Raw genomic sequence first — 20993 nt, forward strand, 5'->3', positions numbered from 1 at the left:
GTTCAACGAGAGAAGCACATCAATCTCGATGCGCCGAGAGAGGAGGTCGTTGGTAGGACGTAAAATTTCCACACAAATTTTCCGCCCAGCTTTTGCCGCGGTACGGTGGATCGACGGTGCGGCTTTCGGTGTCAGCGTGGGCAGAAAAGAAAATTGGCACAAATTTTGGCACACTCGGGAGGCGCCACGCATTTTCTAACCACTTTTTAAGCACTTCAAGTGAAGACGATGGAGGGGTGCTATGGTGAGAAAAGGCCGAAATTTACTATGCAATAGGCCACTGACTGGGAAAGCCACCACATTCTATTGTCCGTGTTGCCGTTTGCTTCAGATTGAGTCATCTACAATTCAATCTTCCATGCAGAAGACGGGTGGGAGTTTGATCAACAGAATGGTCCTTCGAGCCGGAATGGTATGCAAATTTGACGTCATTTTACGCACACAACGCCGAAAGGTGCGACCATCGGGTGATTTATAGTGTTAGTGTTTCCCCAAAAAATAGGACAAAAAAACGCTACCTACTTCACTTAAGCCACTTACCGAAAAGACGAACTCTTCTTGAAAGTCACCCTTTTTAATGACGAAGCAAGCTTGGCTACCTGCACGTTGAAGCGGGATCGCAGTTGAAAAGGTGATCATCCGCCCTCAATTAAGGCAGCCGGTTTTCCATAAACCCTTTTCCGATTGTACGCTTCTTATCGTGTGATCGTTATCATCAATTAAATGGTAAAAAGAAAAGTCTTGTTTCACTGCTGCTGATGCTCCTAAAAATCAAGCGCACGAACACAAATTAAGCTATCACAGGGTAGCACAGTGCCCCAGCGAACATACTGCGCCTCATCATCATCATCATCTTCGTCGTCGTCATAGTCGGTCCCGTACAAGAAGACCTAGAAACATACCCAATTCCATAACATCATTATTGCATTACGAAGCAGCAGAGCGATCCTCAAACGGTCCGCAATCTTCATTAGATACCGCAGCTCTAAATGGAAATCGTATGCCCCCATGGTTATGGCCCTATTCTTGTCAAACCACTTAATACGCGTGGACGCTCTTTCGAGGGCCCTTGCAACGCTGCTGTGTATGGAGAGCCCGGGCTCCTTTCTGCCCGGGTTTGATTGTGCCGATTGGACAGAGCTTTAGCAAAAAGGTTCACGCGGTAGCATCCGACCGGTTTGTTGGGGAGATGCGCCCATCGGGACATTCTTCGGTGGCTTGTCAATCCCTGCGGTCGTTCTTTGCACTCTTCTTCAGGGACCGGGGTGTTTGTTTCTCGTTTTGTTCCACCTTATGCACACACTGGCCGACAGATGCAGAAGCAAAAGGTTTGTCCCGTGTCTTTTATTCCCTACTGTAGATCTTCTCGGGCACACAAAGGTACTCACTGGTGTGTGGTACGGGTGGGTTTATTTGTTGCATTTTAAAAAGAAAAATAAAACCAATGCGGTTGGGAGATAGAAATAAATACCTACCTCACCGCAGCCTTTCGTGTACGAGCCCGTGCCAGCTCTGCCGAAGGTTGTGCAGATTATTGGCGATAATAATTGAATGATTTTATGCTCCGGTGAGTGGTTTTCTCTCGAGATTCCCCAGGGAAACTATGCTCGAGATAGAACGTAACAAATGAGTTTGTTGGCCTTGGGCTAAATAAACAGGCTCTCTGAAGCAATTCTAAGACGAAAGCAGAGCTCAAACTGATACTTATCACTTGCCTAAAACAAATAAGAAACATCATTTCGTTTCAAAATCCCATCCCAACACCGTTTCGCTCCCGTGTTCTAAAAGATTAATGAAAACAACAGAAACACAATCGTACCCTCGGAAGCGCCCCCAAAGAATGTTGTCCGATAAACACAATGAATGGCCACAACCTTCCAAAATTGAGCAATCAATATACGATCAAACGGTTGTATAACTGTACAGTTTGCGTCCGTCAGAACCACCATCAACCAGACCCACCACTAAAGAAGCATCATAAATGATCGCGCACATAATACGTTCAGTGTGCGCTCGCGCATGCACCTTACGCCTTCGCCGCTTGCGTCAGCAATCCCGTTCCTGGCTGGCCGATGGTCGATTATGTATTTTTATTATTGATAGTAATTTAATCAAATCATATCAAAGCAGGACCAGCAGTTGGCCGAGTGCACTCGTGGTAGTTTGCACCGTTAGAACCGCGGCACAACCGTACCATCGAATCCAAAAACCGTGGTGCTAATGAGTGCCTTTACAAAACGAACGCCCTGCTACAAACGGACGGGATATCTAGTGCGAGTGTCTGTTGCCTTTTCGTTTCATTTCAACAGAAACAATCATAATTCCTCAGCTCACACGGTGATGCTTGCCGCTCTGAGTGCGATTAAGGAGTAAAGCGAGACATGATTTATTTCGAATGATCGGTTGCACCTGTTGTGTTCCGATCGTACACACTTGCCACGTACAGAACGTTGTACGCCTCATCCCCTCTTTGACCTAATGAGCATCATCCGGCTTGAAGTGGTTGCATACGGCCAGTCACGGTCAGAACTGTTAAATTGATTCTTAACATTTTATTGCTGTCAGTAGCTCCAGCGTAACACTAAAACCCCAACCGAAAGCGGAACGAAATGTGGTTCGATTTGTTGTTAGCTTCTTTTTTGCTCCACTTCTCCTATCGCTCTTCTAGCTTCTAACACTGAAATCTGATGCCCATCCTATCCGCAGGTGCAATAATTACTTTAGAACACCGTCTAGAGCGTCTTTCATTCGAGAAGGTTGTTCTGGGCTTCTTTAGCTATTTAATGATTAGAAACGGACATCAGTAATAAGTCGACTGCAAGCCGCTAATTCCCGAAAGCCTTGTGAGGAACGGATGCTTGATCCAGGGACTATTTCGATGTCGGGTTTTATTGATCCTCAATCTGAAGACAAAGCATCATTAAAGTGTACCATATCCAAACAACACCCTCCAAACGTCTTCCACAATGTGCTTCTGGAGAATGGAAATAGATGATAATTAAATCAATCCAAACCACGGGCACGGGCGAAGATCGTCTCTAAACCTGTCATGTGCACCCTCAAAACCCTCTCCCATCTGTCAATACCTGCTTGATGAGCGACGAGACTCAACAATAACTTGTCTAATTGCACCAACCGAACCGAATGTCCAAATTCGGTATCTTCGTTATATTTCAGAAGCGCTGATTCCGAAGGTACTACAAAGCGTACATAGTTGCTACCAACGCGTCAGTGAAGCAATTTGTCGAGACTTTCCATTAGGCAGGCATTCAATTAGTTATCTGCGTAAGCATGAAAGACTTCTACTGAAACAGGAACAGCATTCAATATAGAGAGAGCTATAAAGCATCGTCGTTGTTTTCCTGAACTCCCTAAACGATGCTAGCCTCAGCTTAGGATAGAATTCATAAGACACTGAACGGTACAATTCTGTGGTCCATGCTCCAACTCCCTCTCCTAATTTCATCCAAATGGATGCGTCAGACCAACAAACAAAACTGTCCCGCACACATACCTGTTATCTGTCCAGCTGCAGACGGCTGCGGAAGAAGCCACGACAAAAGCTTGTTGGAATTTTATCTTACCAACGCACCACCGTGCCCAATGGCTGCTGCTACCACAAACCATCTCTACTCAATTACACCGCACCCGACACTAATGTATGCCTGAGAAAGTGAGAAAGGGGATGAGCCTAGCTTCCAGAACACTTGCCCCGGTGTCAAGCGACCCAAGAGCTCTCTAAAAGTCGGTAATGAGCCGCTAGTAGTAAGTAACAAGCATCGGTGGAAAGTTGTCGCTTCTCAGCTTCCCAAGATGAATGTATCAGCCGACGTTGCCTCTATCTGCCTTCCCTGTTTGTCCAGATCCAGCTAGTCGGTTGTGTTTTGTGTCTTACTAAACGTCCAATGTACTCAATGATTCTTTTTCTCCCTCCCGCCACTCCTTCTTGTTGTGGTGGGATACCAGAAATTCAATACCCATACAAGGCCAGACGGTGGCCCACCGCCAGCGAGACGCATTTAATCATCTACCTGGTAAGAAACGGCGGGAGCGTCGTTTATAACCAGTGCCAGCGATGTCTTGCAAAGGGGCAAGCAGCAGGCCGGTACCGATGTGCCGAGTGTCTATTGTTTCCAATTAGACGCTGGTTTCGCCTAAATATACACATCTTCTACCAGCTTCCTCTATTGCTGCCACCGTTCTTTGGCTGCTGTACCTTGCCCATTTCACTCACAGTCACATTTTGTCCCCGATTTTTTTTCCTTCGTTGTGTTCATCAGCAACAACCAACCCACCCGGCCACGGTGACCAACTTCGGGGTGGTTGTTTTATGGGAAAAGAATGAATTAATTACAATCCAACTTGTCCACCCCGTCCGGGACCGTGTTGCATCGCTTCCTACAAAACGCCTTAGGCGCAGCGCCTGCAACCCTTCTTGTGCCGTTCACTGCTAATGGCGCCGTGCCCGTGCCAGTAAGGCTGGCTAAATTTTCCACCCCGGTATTTGGGTCAGTGGGCAACAGAGGGAGAGAGAGAAAGACAGAAGGCAAGCGGACCGACGACGATTCGGTGTCCGCACGATCGATTACCCTTTGCTCCTGCTGGCAGGTTCTGCTGCGATTCTGAACGGTTCGGTGTGATGTAATGCCAATTGGCGGGAAAACAATGGAACAATATCGGTAACAAGGGGAAGGGTAGCGATCCTTTCACCAACTTGTGGAAGCAATCGCGATCGTTTAATGAATCAAGCGCGACGATTAAGCACGATCTTCGTGAGTCAGATGATCGATTTGGTTGCCGTGTCCGTGATACATTGTAGTGTAGTGGTTTGGTGCGCTTTTGAGCTTAGTTCGCTTTGATCGATTAAGCTAAAACACTGAAATTAAAGCATATTGGAGTATTATGGATTAAGAATAAATAGCATAAGTTAAAGCATTCCTTCACGAAAAAGGCATTCAACCAGGCAGACTTAGCCATATCTCACCATTCCTCTTCCAGTAATGTCCAAGTCATCTACAACCGCATCCATTGCGCAACATCTTCATTGCGCCCGTTCGGTGTGCGATATAAAAAAAGAACCATTACAATTAAAAAGATAAATCCCCGAGCAAAACGCCGGTACCACCACCAGTTGCGTCTGATTTATGGCATTATCTTTCACTGCCTCTTCATTGCAACCGGGTACACAGGTCCGCGTTTCGTAACGTTTCATTTTCTAACCCTTCATCATTGTGCGGATATGACAGCGATCGCTTTGTAAGATCTCTGGGTGGACGCGACTAGATCGGTAGTGTTTTCCCAAGCACCAGCTACCTTTGAATTCCCACGGGTTTGCGTACCGCAGTGACCAGTAGCAAAGTGGTTTCAGTAACGCGTCTCGAAAAAAATCCAGGTAGAAAAAGCTGAAACCTTCAAGTGTCGTTCCAATACTGCGACACTCAGCTCTGCCAGCTGAGTTATCTGATTTTGTACAACAACTTTGAAGGTCCACGTCCACGAGGGAACGTGGCATGAATTTATGCAGCAATAGGGTGGGGTGCCGGGTGACATTCGTTGGCAAGACATAGTGTTTTTTTATAATTTCTCCCCACCCTACTTCTTTGACAGTTTCTTCGTTTTATAATGTGTATTTAACATAAAGAATGGCACGCAATCAAACAATGTGTAGGAAAGTTATCTGACCGTACTTTAATGTTGTCATAAAATCGCACTCTTACGATTCGATAACGCTATACAATACGGTCTTATGGGGACGACACGCCGTGTGTGTTATACATTTTTATGACACCCAGTTCGTTGTGTTAATTTTCTTTTCCGTTGCTATTTTTGCACCCTCGATCTCCCTCCTCGCCAGCGTGTAACACGATACATGGCGCTCCATAATCAGCAAACGATCAGCAAACGAATGCGATAAAATTAAGTAATTCCAATAGAGCCCGCATTAGCCAGGACGGGGAGAAGCGAGAAACAAGCGAGTTCCCTGCCCACCGTCCCCGGGCACAGCTCTGTCACCATGGCCGGACCAACGATCGGGAAGAAGAAAAGGTTGTTCGAATTGAAACACAATTAAATTGACCGATTTCGTTCCAACAACGTCCGTTTGCGCGATACTGTATGTATAATTCATAACGTCCTCAGTACCAGACCCTGGCGGTATCGTTACACTGGGAATGGGTTCAGGTTCAGGTGCCCAATTGCTCCGGTACACTCTTCACCACAGAGCAACTTCTCTTCCGCGGTGAGATACGAGCGACGATCTTGTTCGTTCGGCGCGCGCAACTTTCATCGCGATTCGCGGCGAACGCAAGCACAACAACAACCCGGTAAGCAAATAAAACATATGAACCCATTACGACAACACGACAGCATGCGGACTGTCGGTGTGTGTGTGTGTTTTTTTGTTTTATACCAAACAACCCGTTCAATTTGTGGACCAATTGAATGCTAATGAATTCGTGATCCCGGTTCCCGGTGCTGAATGGTACATTATTTTCCTCTCCTCTTCTTCGTCGTTCTCTTCTGTGGCGCGCAGGCGAAGGAATTGGATCGAGTATGCTGGCCTCGGGAAGAACTCGGCGTACTTTGTCTGAATCCGTCCGTTTGTGGTATGGTTTGGCCGCAATTGAAGCTGGACGCCACATAAATTATATCAGAATCGGTATCATGCGTGTGTTGGGGAAAATTACATGGTCTACTAAACCCATTCGTTGCAACATTATGGAACATAATGAAATCGAGCATGAAAGCAATGCTGAATAAAAATGTAATTGAGCGTTATGTTAAAATAAAATTACCGATTACAGTATAACTTTATGAGAATTTTTTGGAATATTGTTAAAGGAACCTTAAACAAATACATTATAATCATGTTTTTTACCTTTATCAATCAGCTTAGAAATTCATAGCTCTTAAGAACCCTTCTCAAAAGCCACTTCAACCCCTTACTATTGTGTTACTGTTTCTTCACTCTTCTCTGTGCCCCAACCACATGCTCATCCAACAACGGTCACCACCCAAAGGAGGCCATGCACGGCCCGGGCGGCCAATAGCTATGTATTTGCGTATTTTATGATTTATGTTTATTACCGATCGCGCGCCCCCACCCCCCAGGAATTGGCTGTCCTGCGGGTGGGCACGACCTCGCGCGAGTTCGCCCGTGGTTCCGTCCCGCGAGCAGAGCGATTTGCTCAAACCCCTCCGAGCGTAATACATCACGGCGATGCTGCTGCTGGGAGGGATGGCCAACGCCAACTCCTATGATTTAAAATACAATGTTGTCAATACAACGTTCCACAGCCCGGGAAGCTTCTGAAGAAGTGCTTTCCAGGCAGCCAAAATAAGAATAAGCGTGCTGTCTTGTGTGGGGCTTATCTGTTACCGGGCGATCTCACCGACCTCTGTTTTAGGTCGTCGCTGCCACGGCACAAACATGAGCCATAAATTTTTGGAATGTGTCTTTCACACACAGCCACAGGCTCTCGAGTTAGCATTTCCAATACGAAAACCGTGTCCTCCTAATCTTGCATAGCTGATAGCTCGAATTGTACGTCGCGCATTACCCCCGGCCAACCGGCCAATAAAAGCCGTTCAATATTTTGCACACCGCGTGTTGGCGTAGGGATCAATAAATTCGCCACCGAACAGTTTAACTGTACAGTCTCCGAGTTCTCTGCTTTTATGGGCCACCCCAACTGGCTAGCTAGGTTGTCCTGGAGGTGGAAAACACGGGCCCGCGCGTGTGAGCCACTGATGATGCGTTCTGATAGATGCTCGAGCGTTAGTCACAGACTGTGGGATGCAGCAGAACGTATTGTCATGTATCGAATCGGTCCACTCGTGTGGCTTTCTAATCTTAAAACTCCAACTGTAAGCTCTGTGGAAAAAAACCGCATCATCTTCAGAACGACAAATTCACGCAAACATCCAGCATAACCTAACGGGAACACGGCCATCTTCCCAGCCGCGTAATAGTCCGATTCGTCACCTACATTAGCGAAACTCATTACACATTACCGTCACCTGATCGACCTTTTCCCGGCTCTGGAGACGGCTCAGTACAGCTCTGACCTCTACCTTCCCCTCCCTTCAATGGAGAGATCATCTTCCGCTTCACCTCTGCCATGTCCCGGTCCATACAGATAATGAGACGCGAACGCGGTGGATAGCTTAATTGCTGAATCGTGCATAAAAACTTCCCCTTATTGCATAATTGCTTATCATCAAACCCGCTCAACCCCTCGTCCAACCACCCACAGCCCACAACACACTTATATGATACACTTCGCACCGTTCGCACAAACTTCACACATGTGACTTGTGGCAGGATGATCTATCATCCCGGAGGCCGGGCGCTGACTAATGTCTTCATTCGTTCTTGCGAAGTTTCCGGGCGTTCCGGGAGATTAATGTCTCTGCGCGGGAAAAGCAATCGTAACTCGGTGCCCCACGACCGTTGTCCAAAGACCATTGTGGGGTTATCTTTTTTTTTGTTGCTGCACCACACAGAAAACAAACACTAATCGCGTGAAAAGGTGAGAAAAAAATGCATAATAATAGGGAAGTTCAGGGTAGGTTCCTTCCGATCCTTTCCTTGGACTTGGCAGGAGTTTATGCTTCCACTTAAAGTTGCCAGCCCGTGTCGTGCGGTCTGCTTTAGAACCTTAAGTGTGTTTGTGTGTGCACTCGTGTTTCGTCCATTCGTTACGCTATCGCGTGGTGCGGCGCAATGCATTCCTGCGCTGCTGCGCGGCTTGATGCGTGAACCCATCACGATCATGTTTTGCGCACCCGTCTCGTGCGAATTTATGAGCCGAACAAGCACTGCCTGATGCGTTCACTGGCGGAGAAAGAAACGATAAGACTGCGCAGCCCACGGGAAGCCACCACGTATGTGTGTGTGTGTGTTTCTGCTCCTTGGTATGTCGTAGTTCCCGTTCGTGCCCGCGATGTACGGGGCTACAAATCTGTACATGGCTCCGTTTGGCGGACAGTGTTGGGAGCCAGCTGGTCAGCCACCTTCCAGCGTCCAGCGAGTGTGAACTTACGCCGAGCGCAGGCACGAAGGTCCAGTGACCAACGCCCGACCAGCACAGGCGTGCCGACCGACGCATGTTGTCACGCCACGGTGCGCCACATCGACTGTTCTACCCCGTCTACCGACGCTTCTCTTTTCGTTTTCATTATTTACAGACGATAAAATCTTGTAATTAGAACCGCGATCGTGCGGGAGAGCGAGAGAGAGAGAGAGACACACACATATCGGTGGGTGGCAAGTGGGTAAGGTTTGGTCGAGTCCAGATTCTTGAACTAGAGGCTAGGGGCCCTCATGTGGAGACGAATGATTCCACGCTCGAGCTACAACATCGTTGCTGATGGGTGATGCGAATGAAGACGAGACTCGGGTTTCGTGTGGTCTTATGGTGGGCGCGGACAGTATGCAGGCACACAGGCGCAAGAACGTTTTCTGAACGTGGGGTGAGAAAAATGTTGCATTAAACCCGACTGAGCCCGCCATTACCGGGGTCCGATGCTTTGCATTGTTGCTCTGTTTGGTGTTACGGCGGGCCCGTTGTTGCCGTTTGCTACCTTATCACAATTGTCTATCGATTGCTGGCCATATGTTAGCGTCTTCCTTCCCTCCCTCAGTCCCTCCCTGTGAGTTGTTTGGGTTATTGCAATCAATTAAAAACGTATGAATTCTCGCAACGCGCAACCACGGTTGCTGCTTGACGGTTGAATATGTTTTCCCTTCATTAGTGCTGAGTGCAGCATGTTTCCCGTATTGCTTGGTTTCTAATTGGTTCTTTTTTCTTCCATTTTTCATTCTAGGTGAGTAATTCGATTCCAATTGTGCTTTTGTTTTCGGTATTTACATCGGATCCAGTTGAGTTGGATGGTGGCAGCATCATTGCAAACATCCAAGTAATCCAGCGAGAACATCGCAGTTAGCGAACAATTAAACCACAGTCAACAGGTTCTATTCTCCAAAAATGAACTTCTCTAGAATAAGATATCTTTTCCGCCGGTTTTTCACCACCTTCCGAACGAAACTATCCCACCCCGTACAAACTTCTTGCGGGCGAAAAGCGAACCGAGCTGCTGCTGCCCCGTGCGCTTCTGCTAGCTCTGTACGGACTGCTCGTGGGCTTCCTCTTCTACCGGCTCGTGCTAGTAAACCTTGACCTTCCCGATACCGTCCGCTTCTACTTCGGCCTGACGGTGGCGGTCGCACTGGGTAAGCGTCAACAATTTCCATACAATGAAACGGCTCACCAACTGGGCGTATTTTGCTTCTTTTCCACTCCACTCGCAGCAGTCGGATGTAGCTTTTCGGCGCAAGTTCGCTGCGTCTGTGCGCTGTGTTGGGTAGGGTTTTTTGGCAAAGCGGGACGCAATCTGCTCAAAACGCTTACACTCACCCTCCTGCTGACCGGTCCGATCGAAAATGCGACCCTGAACGGTCGGGAAGTGGTGCGCGTTCTAACCTGCTCCGCCGAGCTGGCCTTTAATTTGACGCTAACGCGCGTCGATCTGATGACGAAACCGTTTCAAAATGCACTGCTCCAGGGGCGCGATCGGCTGCCGGAGTTGAAGCAAGAGTTTTCCGCGATTGTTTCCATCGTCGAACCTATCGTGCGGGAGGTTGAGCATTCTGGCCGTGGTGGTGGTGGTGGTGGTGATGGCGGAGAAGACGGCTCAGACTCGCTCAGCAGTGAGGAGGAGACCACGGCCGCATCCATTGATGGGCCGATTCGTTCCGCAGCCGCTTATCAGCAAGCGTACGTGGCCAAGCTTAACGAGCGCTGCCTGGCCCAGCTAGCGACGGGGCGTGGACCGGTGCAAGGCGGCGTTCGAGCGGTCGTACGACGAGTGTAGCGAAAGCTTGCCACCGCTCGTCAATACGTTGCTCTGCTGGCCGATGAAGCTGGATGTGGCCTGCAGCTCGGCAGAACTGTTCGGGGTCGGTGCCGTGTGCCGCATGGAGGACGTGCTGGATGAGGATTTCGGCGCAAACTATCGCCTGCTCAAGCAGACCGAACAGCAGCTGACGGGGGGTGTCGGTAGCATCGGGATCGATTATCAGGTGCCGGATTTGCGAAACCATTCCGGTTACATGTAAGTTCCTTTTTTGGGTCATTTTACATGTGGAAGAATTGTAAAACCCAATTCACCCCAAATTTCATCCAGAACCATCAAGAAAGCGTCCAAACGGATGGGGAAAGAATTCAGCAAAAAGAAACACTTCCTCCGCTTGGTGAGCTACTTTGTGCGCAAAGTGTTTGCGTTCATCTTTCTCCGTGTGATCTTCAGCTCGGTCCGCTACCATAATGCGTACCTTTGGAGGATCACTTTCAACAACTTCTACATCACGGATCAGTTTCGAGCGCTCGACGCTCGCCGTGTGGTGGAGAATGGCTTCCCGCTGCTCCCTTTGCGGGCGATCCAGCAATCGGAACTGATCGACACGCGGGCAGGCATTTGGAACAAGCTGGAATTGCGGCACATTGTTGGATCCTTCGCTACGCTGCTGTTTCATTGCCTTTCGACGACCGTTCTGCTGCTGATGGACGCACTGCTGTATGAAACGCTCGACATAGTGGCACGCCATTCGCGCATTGAGTATCATCAGCAAGGATTCCATGGCGTTAACGTGACGGTGTGTCTTTGGAAAAGGTTTCAAATGGACCTTTTTTTGCGGATGGTTTATCACTTCTTCATCCCCAACCAGGTCACCGGTACGGGAGCACTCGCTGAGCTGGTGCGCAACACTGCCGAAGGATTTCGCACAAACGAACGGCTAGATTTCCACGCCTCGAACGAAGCGTGCCTTCCGCGCCCAGTGCCACTGTCGGGCTGGACCGTCGCCGGCATTTATGGACTGTTCGCGCTGCTGGCCCTTCTCATCACGACCGAAGCGTACGTCCAGCGGGCGCGCCGTCTCATCTGCTCCTTTTTCTATCCTGGCCGGGAGCAGATGCGTACCGCTTACCTGTACAATCGTGTCCTGCGGCAGACGCGCACTCTGCAGGCGACCCTCCCCGGGCGTATCTTACAGTTAGCGGACAGTAGTGGCTCCTGCCGAGTGCTCCCGTTTTTTGACCGGCTCGCCTTGCATCATCCAAACTGGTTCGGCTGGACCCGCGCCGGTCGACGGTGTGCGGTGTGTCGGGGCGCCGGAGCACCGCAGGAGTGTCAGCGGCCGGACTGCTTCCTTCGCTACTGTGCCGGCTGCTGGCAGGACATCGATCGGCAGTGTGTGGTCTGCGGCGACCAACCTACCGACTGCTCGAACTGTTGCAATCCGCTCGGCAATCTGTCGACGGCCTGAAGCAGCGTACCAGACAGACATGACGTGCCGTGACATCCGCTGGCAAGTATTTGACAGCACCGTTACGCACACACACACACACACGCGCAATGTGCCCCTCGGGCTCGTCAAAGTTGGCCGGTACTTGCCACCGGTTGGCTCGTGGCTGGTCCCGTTTGGCCTTTTTGGATCCGGAAGCAATGTTCGAGCATGGAATCTTCCAGCGCACCGACACACTCACACACAAACATACCGATGCGGTGTGATGGAAACTCAACGCAGCGTAACGGGCACAGCGGAACGGGCGGAGAAGGGTTTCCCCTTGCCCAGGCGGGATCATGCTACAACACGGTCACTGACTGTGGACCGTGTTGGCCGTCGGCAGCATAATGAACACACACTTAAAATAATCATCCCGAACGAACGCAGCAGCCACACATACGCACACATGCACACACACACATTACATGATCGCGGGCACGGGCGCGCCTTGTTCGGTCAACTGACCGACTGCCAGGCAGCGGGAAAACAGATCGGGATCAGTAGCCCCGCGCACAATTCGGCCATTCGTAGTGTTGCGATATGATCGCCGGGATGCTTGGGGAAGCGATGATGGTACCTGACTGGCTGCGCGGAGAGCGATCGTGATGGGCGGCTATGAAATGGGCATCATTACTCAGAAGCTTGTTGCATTACTTCTGGAGAAAGTTTCTTCCACTTTGGTGCAAATTGTGAATCGTATGGTTGAAATATACAATTTTGTTTATTATTCGATATTTAGTCTTTTGTAGTCGTTTTAGTTTACATAAAGCAGTAAATCTGTAAATAAGCTGTTTATAATGTGTTTAGATCACATCCAATCAGCAACTTCGTTGGATTTTTTTTGCATCATTGTTAAGATCAAATAATTTCATTTTTTTAACATTCAGATACCATTTTATTGGCAACGTGAATTTTATGTTTAGCCGATCTCGAAGTACACTCGTCAACTCGTACGACTTAACAACATCCCCATCATGGGTTCAAGTTCCGAATGGACCGTTCTACCATTGGTAGGTCTGATTATCCTGTTATGGGTAATCAATACAGGGTTTACCTAGCCAATCGGGCGTCGTCAAAGCGTTATCGGTCGCCGTAAATACTTTTTCGGGCATCGTAAACCCTCAATTGGGCACTGTCATTTCTATTCGGGCCTTGTGAAGTATGAATCGGGCAAAGTACAGAATGCGCGAAAAGTACAGAAAGCGTCCTACTCTTGAAGGTGTCTAATCGGTCGCTCCGGTGTGTTTGATCCATGAAGCGTGTGTTTGTTCCATGAAGCAGTTTAAAAATACGTATGTTGCATGTTGTTTAACTTATTATGTGTTATTTTCAAATGTTTACCTGATTTAACCACCAAACATATTATATTTTAAAAAAAAATATAAAATCAAATTGCATTGTACGTTTGTATTAAAAATTTAAAAAAGAATTTGAATATTTTTTTACGTAATTAAACTTAAAAATAGTGAATTTTCTTACATTACAGTTAAACTACTCGCAAAAAAGTATTATTTTACAGCTACAAAGCAACAAAATATAAAGTAGGCCCAATTCATTCTGTACTTTGCCCGATTCATACTTCACAAGGCCCGAATAGAAATGACAGTGCCCAATTGAGGGTTTACGTCGCCCGAAAAAGTATTTACGGTGACCGATAACGTTTTGACGACGCCCGATTGGCTAGGTAAACCCTGTAAGTGAATAGATGAATCAAAAGCAATTCATTACCGAAAGGGGAAACCTACGCAGTTCTTTAATCCATAAATATTAAAACAACTTTTTTTATTGTTCTATCTTTAAGCATTTAGCTATTTGGTCATTATTTTCAATTATTTTTTATGGAAAAACAGAGTGCAATTTAATCCTATTTTCATCAATTTTGTACTAATTTCAATTGTGTTTTAAAAACAACAGTTCAATCCCGCAACTAAGAAATTAGACCAGTCTGACATGTTTTAGATTGAGTTAACTTTAGCACAAACACTCATCCCCTGGTGGTTTCATTAGGAGCTCATAAATTGTCAAATTTATATATCACTGCTTCCCATCGCTTGTCATCGGAAGCAGAGGAAAAAGAGCCGCACACACATTAAACACAGCCACAACAAACGCTCCATGAATCAACGAAAGCTACTGCGGTTGAAATGAGCTTTTTTCTGCAGCTCTAATTTTAATCCGGTGAGTCGGCGTTTCGTTGCTTCCCTCTCCCTTCCCGCCGCCCGACAGGAGCGTGTGCAACTTGCTCACACAATTTACGATCTTTTCATTGCTGCCACAACAATGCATAACTGGGTGCTTCCGACGCGCCCGACGAGCGTGAACGGCGGTCCGGCGGCGCATAGAAAGGTCATGGGCGCGCGTTTGGTGAAAGAACTTTCACGCTATGGTAAATTTAAACCCACGGCAACTCACCCAGCAAAGTTATGTTGAAAAAATGTTAAATTATGTTAAAAGTGCACCGACACCCATTCCATGATGCCCGAATTGTGTAGATGCGTCCGTTGAAGCAAAAGCCCAACCTTTCGACGGGCGAGTTGAAGGTGTGAACGTGTCCTAACGCACAATCGCAGTCGCCAGCTCATCTCAGTAGGCCAGCAATGTTGTGTGTAAGTGTGCGTGTGTGTGTATGTGCTGATGCATGCGGACCTACGATCGATCATACCCCGCACGAGATGATTGCATCGCGAAGAGGTAGTGAGAGAGAAGAATGAGAAGGGAAAAGGCGTACAGACGAGCCTCAAATTAACATCGGCCGACTTTTCTGGTTGTTGTTGTTTATTTCCACGCCGTGTGCGGTTGGTGTTGACGTCGGGAAATGCAAGGGTAAAGCACGCCAGTGCAGCCCAGCCAAGGGCAAACCGAACGAGGCTGCAGCTTCCAACGCACCACTGACATGATGGGCTTAAAAATAAAATTCAATTGCTGCGCGTTCCGTTAGCTGTAAGAACTTCCCAGCTGGGGGAAAAATAACACAAGCGGGCCTGCACAACCGGAAGCTTTCAGACGGGACTGCTACCTTCGGGATAGTGCCCTATCCCAGTAACTCTTCCTTCCATCCTCCCACGCAAGAACTGGGTTAGTGTGCAAGGAAATGATGCCTGCCTACCGACGCAATTGCCAAAATCAATCAAAATCAAGTGCCCTAGCCCCAGAAATGATCGCCCGCCCAGATCGACCGGGAGATCACTTGCATCCACCCTCAACAGCTTTCAAAACGCGACCATTGCTGCAGGGTAAATTTGCATTGCACGCTTCCTCTTCTAGCTCGTGGTGCGAGGGTGTCGGTTTTTATGTGGTAAAATGTCGGTCCCGGGACATTTTCTCGCCCGTCGTTGGAGCCCGATCGGACAACAATAAATTTCCATTTAATACATAATTCAACCCTAACGCTTGCATATGATGAAGCGGACGCTAAACCTCACCTTACTGGGCCATTGCACTCCAAATCCAAGAGATACCGGTTCAGGACATGGCTGTAGCCACACGCAGATCAAAGCTTCGATCAAATCACGATCGATCGCCTTCCCACCGGCTATGCTCCTCACTCCTTCAGTTGACCGCAGTTACAGATGTGATCGAATCGGACAAATCTGCATGGCCCGGATGGCTGCAGACTGTGGTTTTGGTGGACGCGAAACCACAACAGCATTATGCAAGCGTGGCGACGTAATTGCATCGTCGGTTATTTGCGGTGCATGCGCACACACACACACACATACACATTCCGGCGCAAGGACTTCTAGCTTCGGTTATGGGAAGCGGCCAAGTGTGCCGCCGGCATGTGGCTTGTGGCATAGATTAGTTTGCATATAGGCAATTTAAATGATTGCCCGCACTGTCGGTAACATTCCCGGTTTGGTTTTCCGGTTGGATAACAAGAAAAAAAGGCAACGCAAAGATCATTCCCTGGTTTTTTCCACGTTCCTCTGCTAACCCTGCTAGATGAAATAGCAACGAGCGAACCGATCGAACCTGAATCGAGGCCCACCAGGTTCGTCGCCTATTACCGCGAGTCTTTTGAAATTGGAATTTACGCTGTGCAGCTATTCAACATTACAGCCGAATGCAGTTGGGCTTTTGTATATTGAATGGAGGGAAATGCGTGTTGTTCCTGTGCAACGTTCGCAGCCTTTAGGATATTTCCTCGTAAACATTTCATAAAACACACTTTATGTTGCGATGTCGAGCATTCGGTTGCAGCGTTGCGGGGGGAGACATTTTTCCGAAGTTGCAGTGAAGCAATGAGCAAAGCAGCAATTCAATAATATCGCTCTGTAAAATTGTGCACAATAATTTAATGTGACAATAAATTATGGGAGCTTCGGTTTCGGTAGTAAATTGCAAAATCAATTAAGGAATACTGGGAACGAGTTACTGCTCGATCTGAAGGAGAAGATGGAGAATGGAGATGATCACCAATAATAGTGACGTAAATAAAATGATCATAAAGCCAACTTCAGACAATTTAGGACAACAAGATAGTAGATTTGTAGCTCTTGAAGAGTTCATTGGACGTATTGAAATATAAAAAAAAATTGTGCAATGTTTAAAAAAATCTATGACTTTTATGAGCTAATTCACAATTAATAAAATGAATTCGTTTTATGTGTTGTTTAGAATCTATTTTTTGTATTTTATTGTTTCTGCTCTCTTCCATTGCTTTGCATTTTGCTGCAAATAAAACACAATCATTAACCATTGCAGCACGGCATTGAATCCAATAAAATGTTAAATTACTTTTAACTATTTGCACGCAGTCCCAGCAGATTACAGCAGCATCCGCATCATGTCGCTTTTGCTGATGATGAATGTTGCAGGATAATGATAACGATTACCGGAGCGATAATAGCTTGGCTTCAGCGTAATAAGATAGCTTTCCAGCTTCGTGCTTTTGTGAATCGGAATGAAGTGCAAGAAAAGTCAACATACGCTCGTCCCCTCCCTCAATGGACATACCATTTTGCTTCACCACGGTTCACTAGTGAAAGCATTCCACTGTGAAGAGATTCGCTGCCAGCAAATACAAAACAGCAACAGTTCTAGCTTCACTGCAGCCAGCGTGCATCAGCCTTCCCATCGTATGACACCGTCCGGCCTGTGACCGTGAACTAAATAGATGAATGAGAAAACGATTATTCTTTTCCCCCGCGCAAGGATGCACGCGGATGGGGCAGCGCGCAGAGCGAAAAAAGCACTGAAATGAATTGCGCCATTAGTAGCACTTTAAATTGCATTTACGCAGTTGCAAAACTCGAGATCGTGACATCTGGTAGACGAGCCCGGGAAAGTGAATCCGCGGACGGAACGAGGTTGCCGTGGCAGGCAACGCTGAGGTAAATTACTTTCGACGCGTCGCTTCCAGCCGTGTAACCTTGGCGGGGTCAGACAAAGACCCGGGACAGGCCGGAGCGTTGAACGAGCGCGTCTTGATGATTTTACGTGCGGTCTGTCGTGCGGGGAAACAGGACACGCACTAGCAAATGGTTGCAATCGCCCACCGTCTTCGGCCACTAATGACGTAATTGCGAATTCTCATTGGTTTCACTTAACAATCTCGTCGGGCGCGCTTGTGTCACCGTGCGGTCGTGCAGTAAGTTTGAGAACCACTGTCCACAAAGGCTTCTTGAGGCGCTGTGGACCGTAACAATAATAGGAGCCACTTTTCATTTCGTTGTTCTATTCTGTTGAAGCTCGAGCAGAGTGTGTGTGATGGGGAAGTATTTTTTAAAAATTAATATATTCACTGTCAACAACGTGAGCGTAGGGGGGAAAAGCTTACAAAGCAAAGAATGCGCACAACCCACCAGCGCGTGTACAGGAAGTTGGATGACATTGAATTATTTCTTTCCGTAAACTGCTGCTATGTTTTAATGAGCACAGCAAAGGCAACGTTTTTCGGTGCTTAGACGATGGTCAGATGGTCTTCCTAGTAATTATTTTTTCCTATTTTGGAACAAGGTGATGTAATGGCATTATTTGGAAGTAACGAAGAGATGAGTTAGAAGACGTAACGTCACGTTTTTAAAATTATGACAGACTTATTTTGTAGGAAGCAGGAAGGTCATAAAGGACCATGTAGTTCATGTCAAGGTCTTCTTACAAGAATGTTGAAGAGAATTTTGAAATTTACTTCAATCTTACAATTAACTGAAATTGTTTGGAATTACAAATTTAAACAAACATGGTCATAGTTTCATTTGGTTTGCAGTAATTGTTTTCATAATATGCTCGTCTTTGTTGCAGCACGTTGTACCTCGGCTCTCGAGTAATCTAAAGAAATATATTTTCTTTCATACCTCCAAGTCCATGATCATTTTCATTGCCAACATGCTGAACAACCAAACATTCTCAACATTCTTTACATGAAAACTACACAAAACCACTATAACGTTTCTCAATAAAAATAGTAAAATAATTAAATTAGACTTACTTTCGAATCGTCTATGAAAAAAATCGGAGATCTTATAGTTGAAGATAGATTAAACGCTTTAATAAGCATTGCAAACAATTTTTTATGTTCAATAATGATGTTTTAACTATTTTAGGTATTATTCCAAAAGCAAATAAATTATACCATCGGCGTACATTGTAGTGCTGCTATTTTAACGCTCTCTCCCCTGCCACACTGCCCAGCATTGAAGTAAACACAAGACAGTACTTCACACACTACCATAAGCCACTGGAAAATCGGGTAAAGCAAACAAAAAGCAACATTTTCCCCTCGACATTCGTTCGACCCTTTTAGCAGCATAAATCTAGCACAAATTGATCAGTAACACTCTTCGCAGACTGGCTTTGGCAAACAAAGCGTTACAAAGATATGGAAGAAAATAAAAAGAGAAGCTCACACTCGTCACACACATTTGCGCCATTTTCACACTCTCTAGTATATATGTGTGTGCGTACTCGCTCGTGGACATAACTACATCGTAAATCAAGTTCCGCCGTTTTGCCGTTGTTTTTTGTTTGCAGTTCCGCCGATGGACAAGCTCCGTCTTCTAGCGGGACGGTTCTACTGCACGCGTACTGGGCTGTCCACACCCAAGAAACGAGGACATCTTCCTCCCCATTACGTCCGCACGTTCTGCGCACAAACATATTGACTCCCTTTTCCATTTGCGATTTCCATCAGCGACAACAAGCTGGTGAGAAGAAGGGGGGGGGGGGAGGAGAGGGAAAACGGGCCAAGAAAGCAAACGCAATCGCTATGCGCTTTATCGTCCGTTCTGGCGTTAGGAACAGTTATCCGCGAGGCCAAAACCGGCTCCCTCGCGCGCGCGCTCTCTCTCTTGAATAGGAGAAATAGGGCTCATTTTGTTTGGATGGCCAACGGTCAGCCCTACCGTACCGCTTCGGTTGGGTTTGTGTGTGTGTCTATTCTACTTGACCGTCGGCCCCGGCCCGGGTAGTTCTACCTGTTACGCAAGTCGCCGGACGCAAGCAAGTGCGCTCATTACGCGACACGACTGACCTAGTGATGAGTTTGCTTCAAGCAGGGCCGGGTAACAGGCGGGAATGAAAAGGGCTCGTTAGCTGATAGTGAGATGATAAAATTCCACACTGTGAAGCCATTCAATGGGCTCGACGCGGAACAGGTACAGTGAAAAATATCAAGGAATAAAAAAATAAATAGAAAATACGAAAGGCTCGAGTAAATGCTTATTTACGAGTGTTTTAATTTTAAATGTTGTGTAAATGACACAAACACATTGTGCGCAGTCTTATTAGATTCCATAACGATGCGATCTGAAATCCGCAACAAAATACAAACTCAATGATGTGTTGAAATCCATTTATTTGTCGCTTCAGTGCTTCCCTTTCATTATTTCATTCACTTGGACTTAATGTTCGTGTTGCTTATCCTATCATCGTATTTAGTAAAGGTGGCAAATCGTTTCAAATATATTGATTATCTAAATTAAATTGAACAAGATCAATTAGAAGAGTTATTTATAATTAAAAGCAATACGATCTGCTCGTCCCAACAGAATAATACAGTTTTAGCATTTTTAATTGTTTAAACAACTTCTTTTTAGTGCTAAATAAAATGAATTTGTGATGAAGTAATCATCTCATTTCTTCATATCTTCAATGCACTTATTCAAAGTCCTAGAACAGCAATACTCTTGACTAGACTCAACAATCTCTCTCTCTCTCAACCATCACCCAATCTATAGCAACATTGCCAGCAAAAAACCCTTTAGCCTCCTAGGCGCATCCGAACAGGAACATGTTCTACGCTCTTAACCCCACGAACGGGCCAGGCAATCATTCTTAAGCTCAAGGGCTCACTTCAAGCCAAGAGTTTGTACATCGACATCAAGCCCTCTCGGATCCTTTCCCCGTCGAAAGCTTTCAGCATCATCGGTAGTAAGCTACTCATACGATCACAAAGCTAATAAAATACTTTCAACACCATTAACTCGCATCCAACGGGACACTTAATCTTTTTACCTTTCCCACCTGCCCGCTCGCGCATGTTTAGAAGCAGTGGAAGATGTAGAGTATCAAGCGTAAACATAAACTACCATTTTGCAGCTGCACTCGTACCGTCAAGAACGTTAGCGCACACTCGACCCGGCCCGGATGCTAACCAAACATCGGTCCGAATGACAAATGAAGAACCACGAAGCAGCCGGCGGGG

General features: G+C 46.9%; 2 protein-coding genes across 3 annotated transcripts in view; both read left to right on the top strand.

Annotated features, from left to right (window-relative positions):
• The window catches only part of LOC120894148, a 53773-nt gene that overhangs the window by 12662 nt on the left and 20118 nt on the right, over nucleotides 1–20993 (top strand). The gene's annotated exons all lie outside the window — the stretch shown is intronic.
• Nucleotides 10723–13103, top strand: LOC120894147 (protein sneaky-like). Its single transcript, XM_040296559.1, has 2 exons — nucleotides 10723–11115; nucleotides 11188–13103. The coding sequence occupies exons 1-2, from the start codon at nucleotides 10919–10921 to the stop codon at nucleotides 12326–12328; spliced, it is 1338 nt and encodes a 445-aa protein (XP_040152493.1). The 5' UTR covers nucleotides 10723–10918; the 3' UTR covers nucleotides 12329–13103.

Source organism: Anopheles arabiensis, chromosome 2, assembly GCF_016920715.1.
Source record: "Anopheles arabiensis isolate DONGOLA chromosome 2, AaraD3, whole genome shotgun sequence".
In the NCBI taxonomy this organism is placed as follows: Eukaryota; Metazoa; Arthropoda; class Insecta; order Diptera; family Culicidae; genus Anopheles; species Anopheles arabiensis.

Excerpts from the sequence above, each read along its gene's own strand:
- LOC120894147 (XM_040296559.1), top strand. The coding sequence starts at position 10,919 with ATGAAGCTGGATGTGGCCTGCAGCTCGGCAGAACTGTTCGGGGTCGGT. Across the intron at positions 11,116-11,187 it reads CGAAACCATTCCGGTTACAT|AACCATCAAGAAAGCGTCCA; the intron begins GTAAGTTCCTTT and ends AATTTCATCCAG.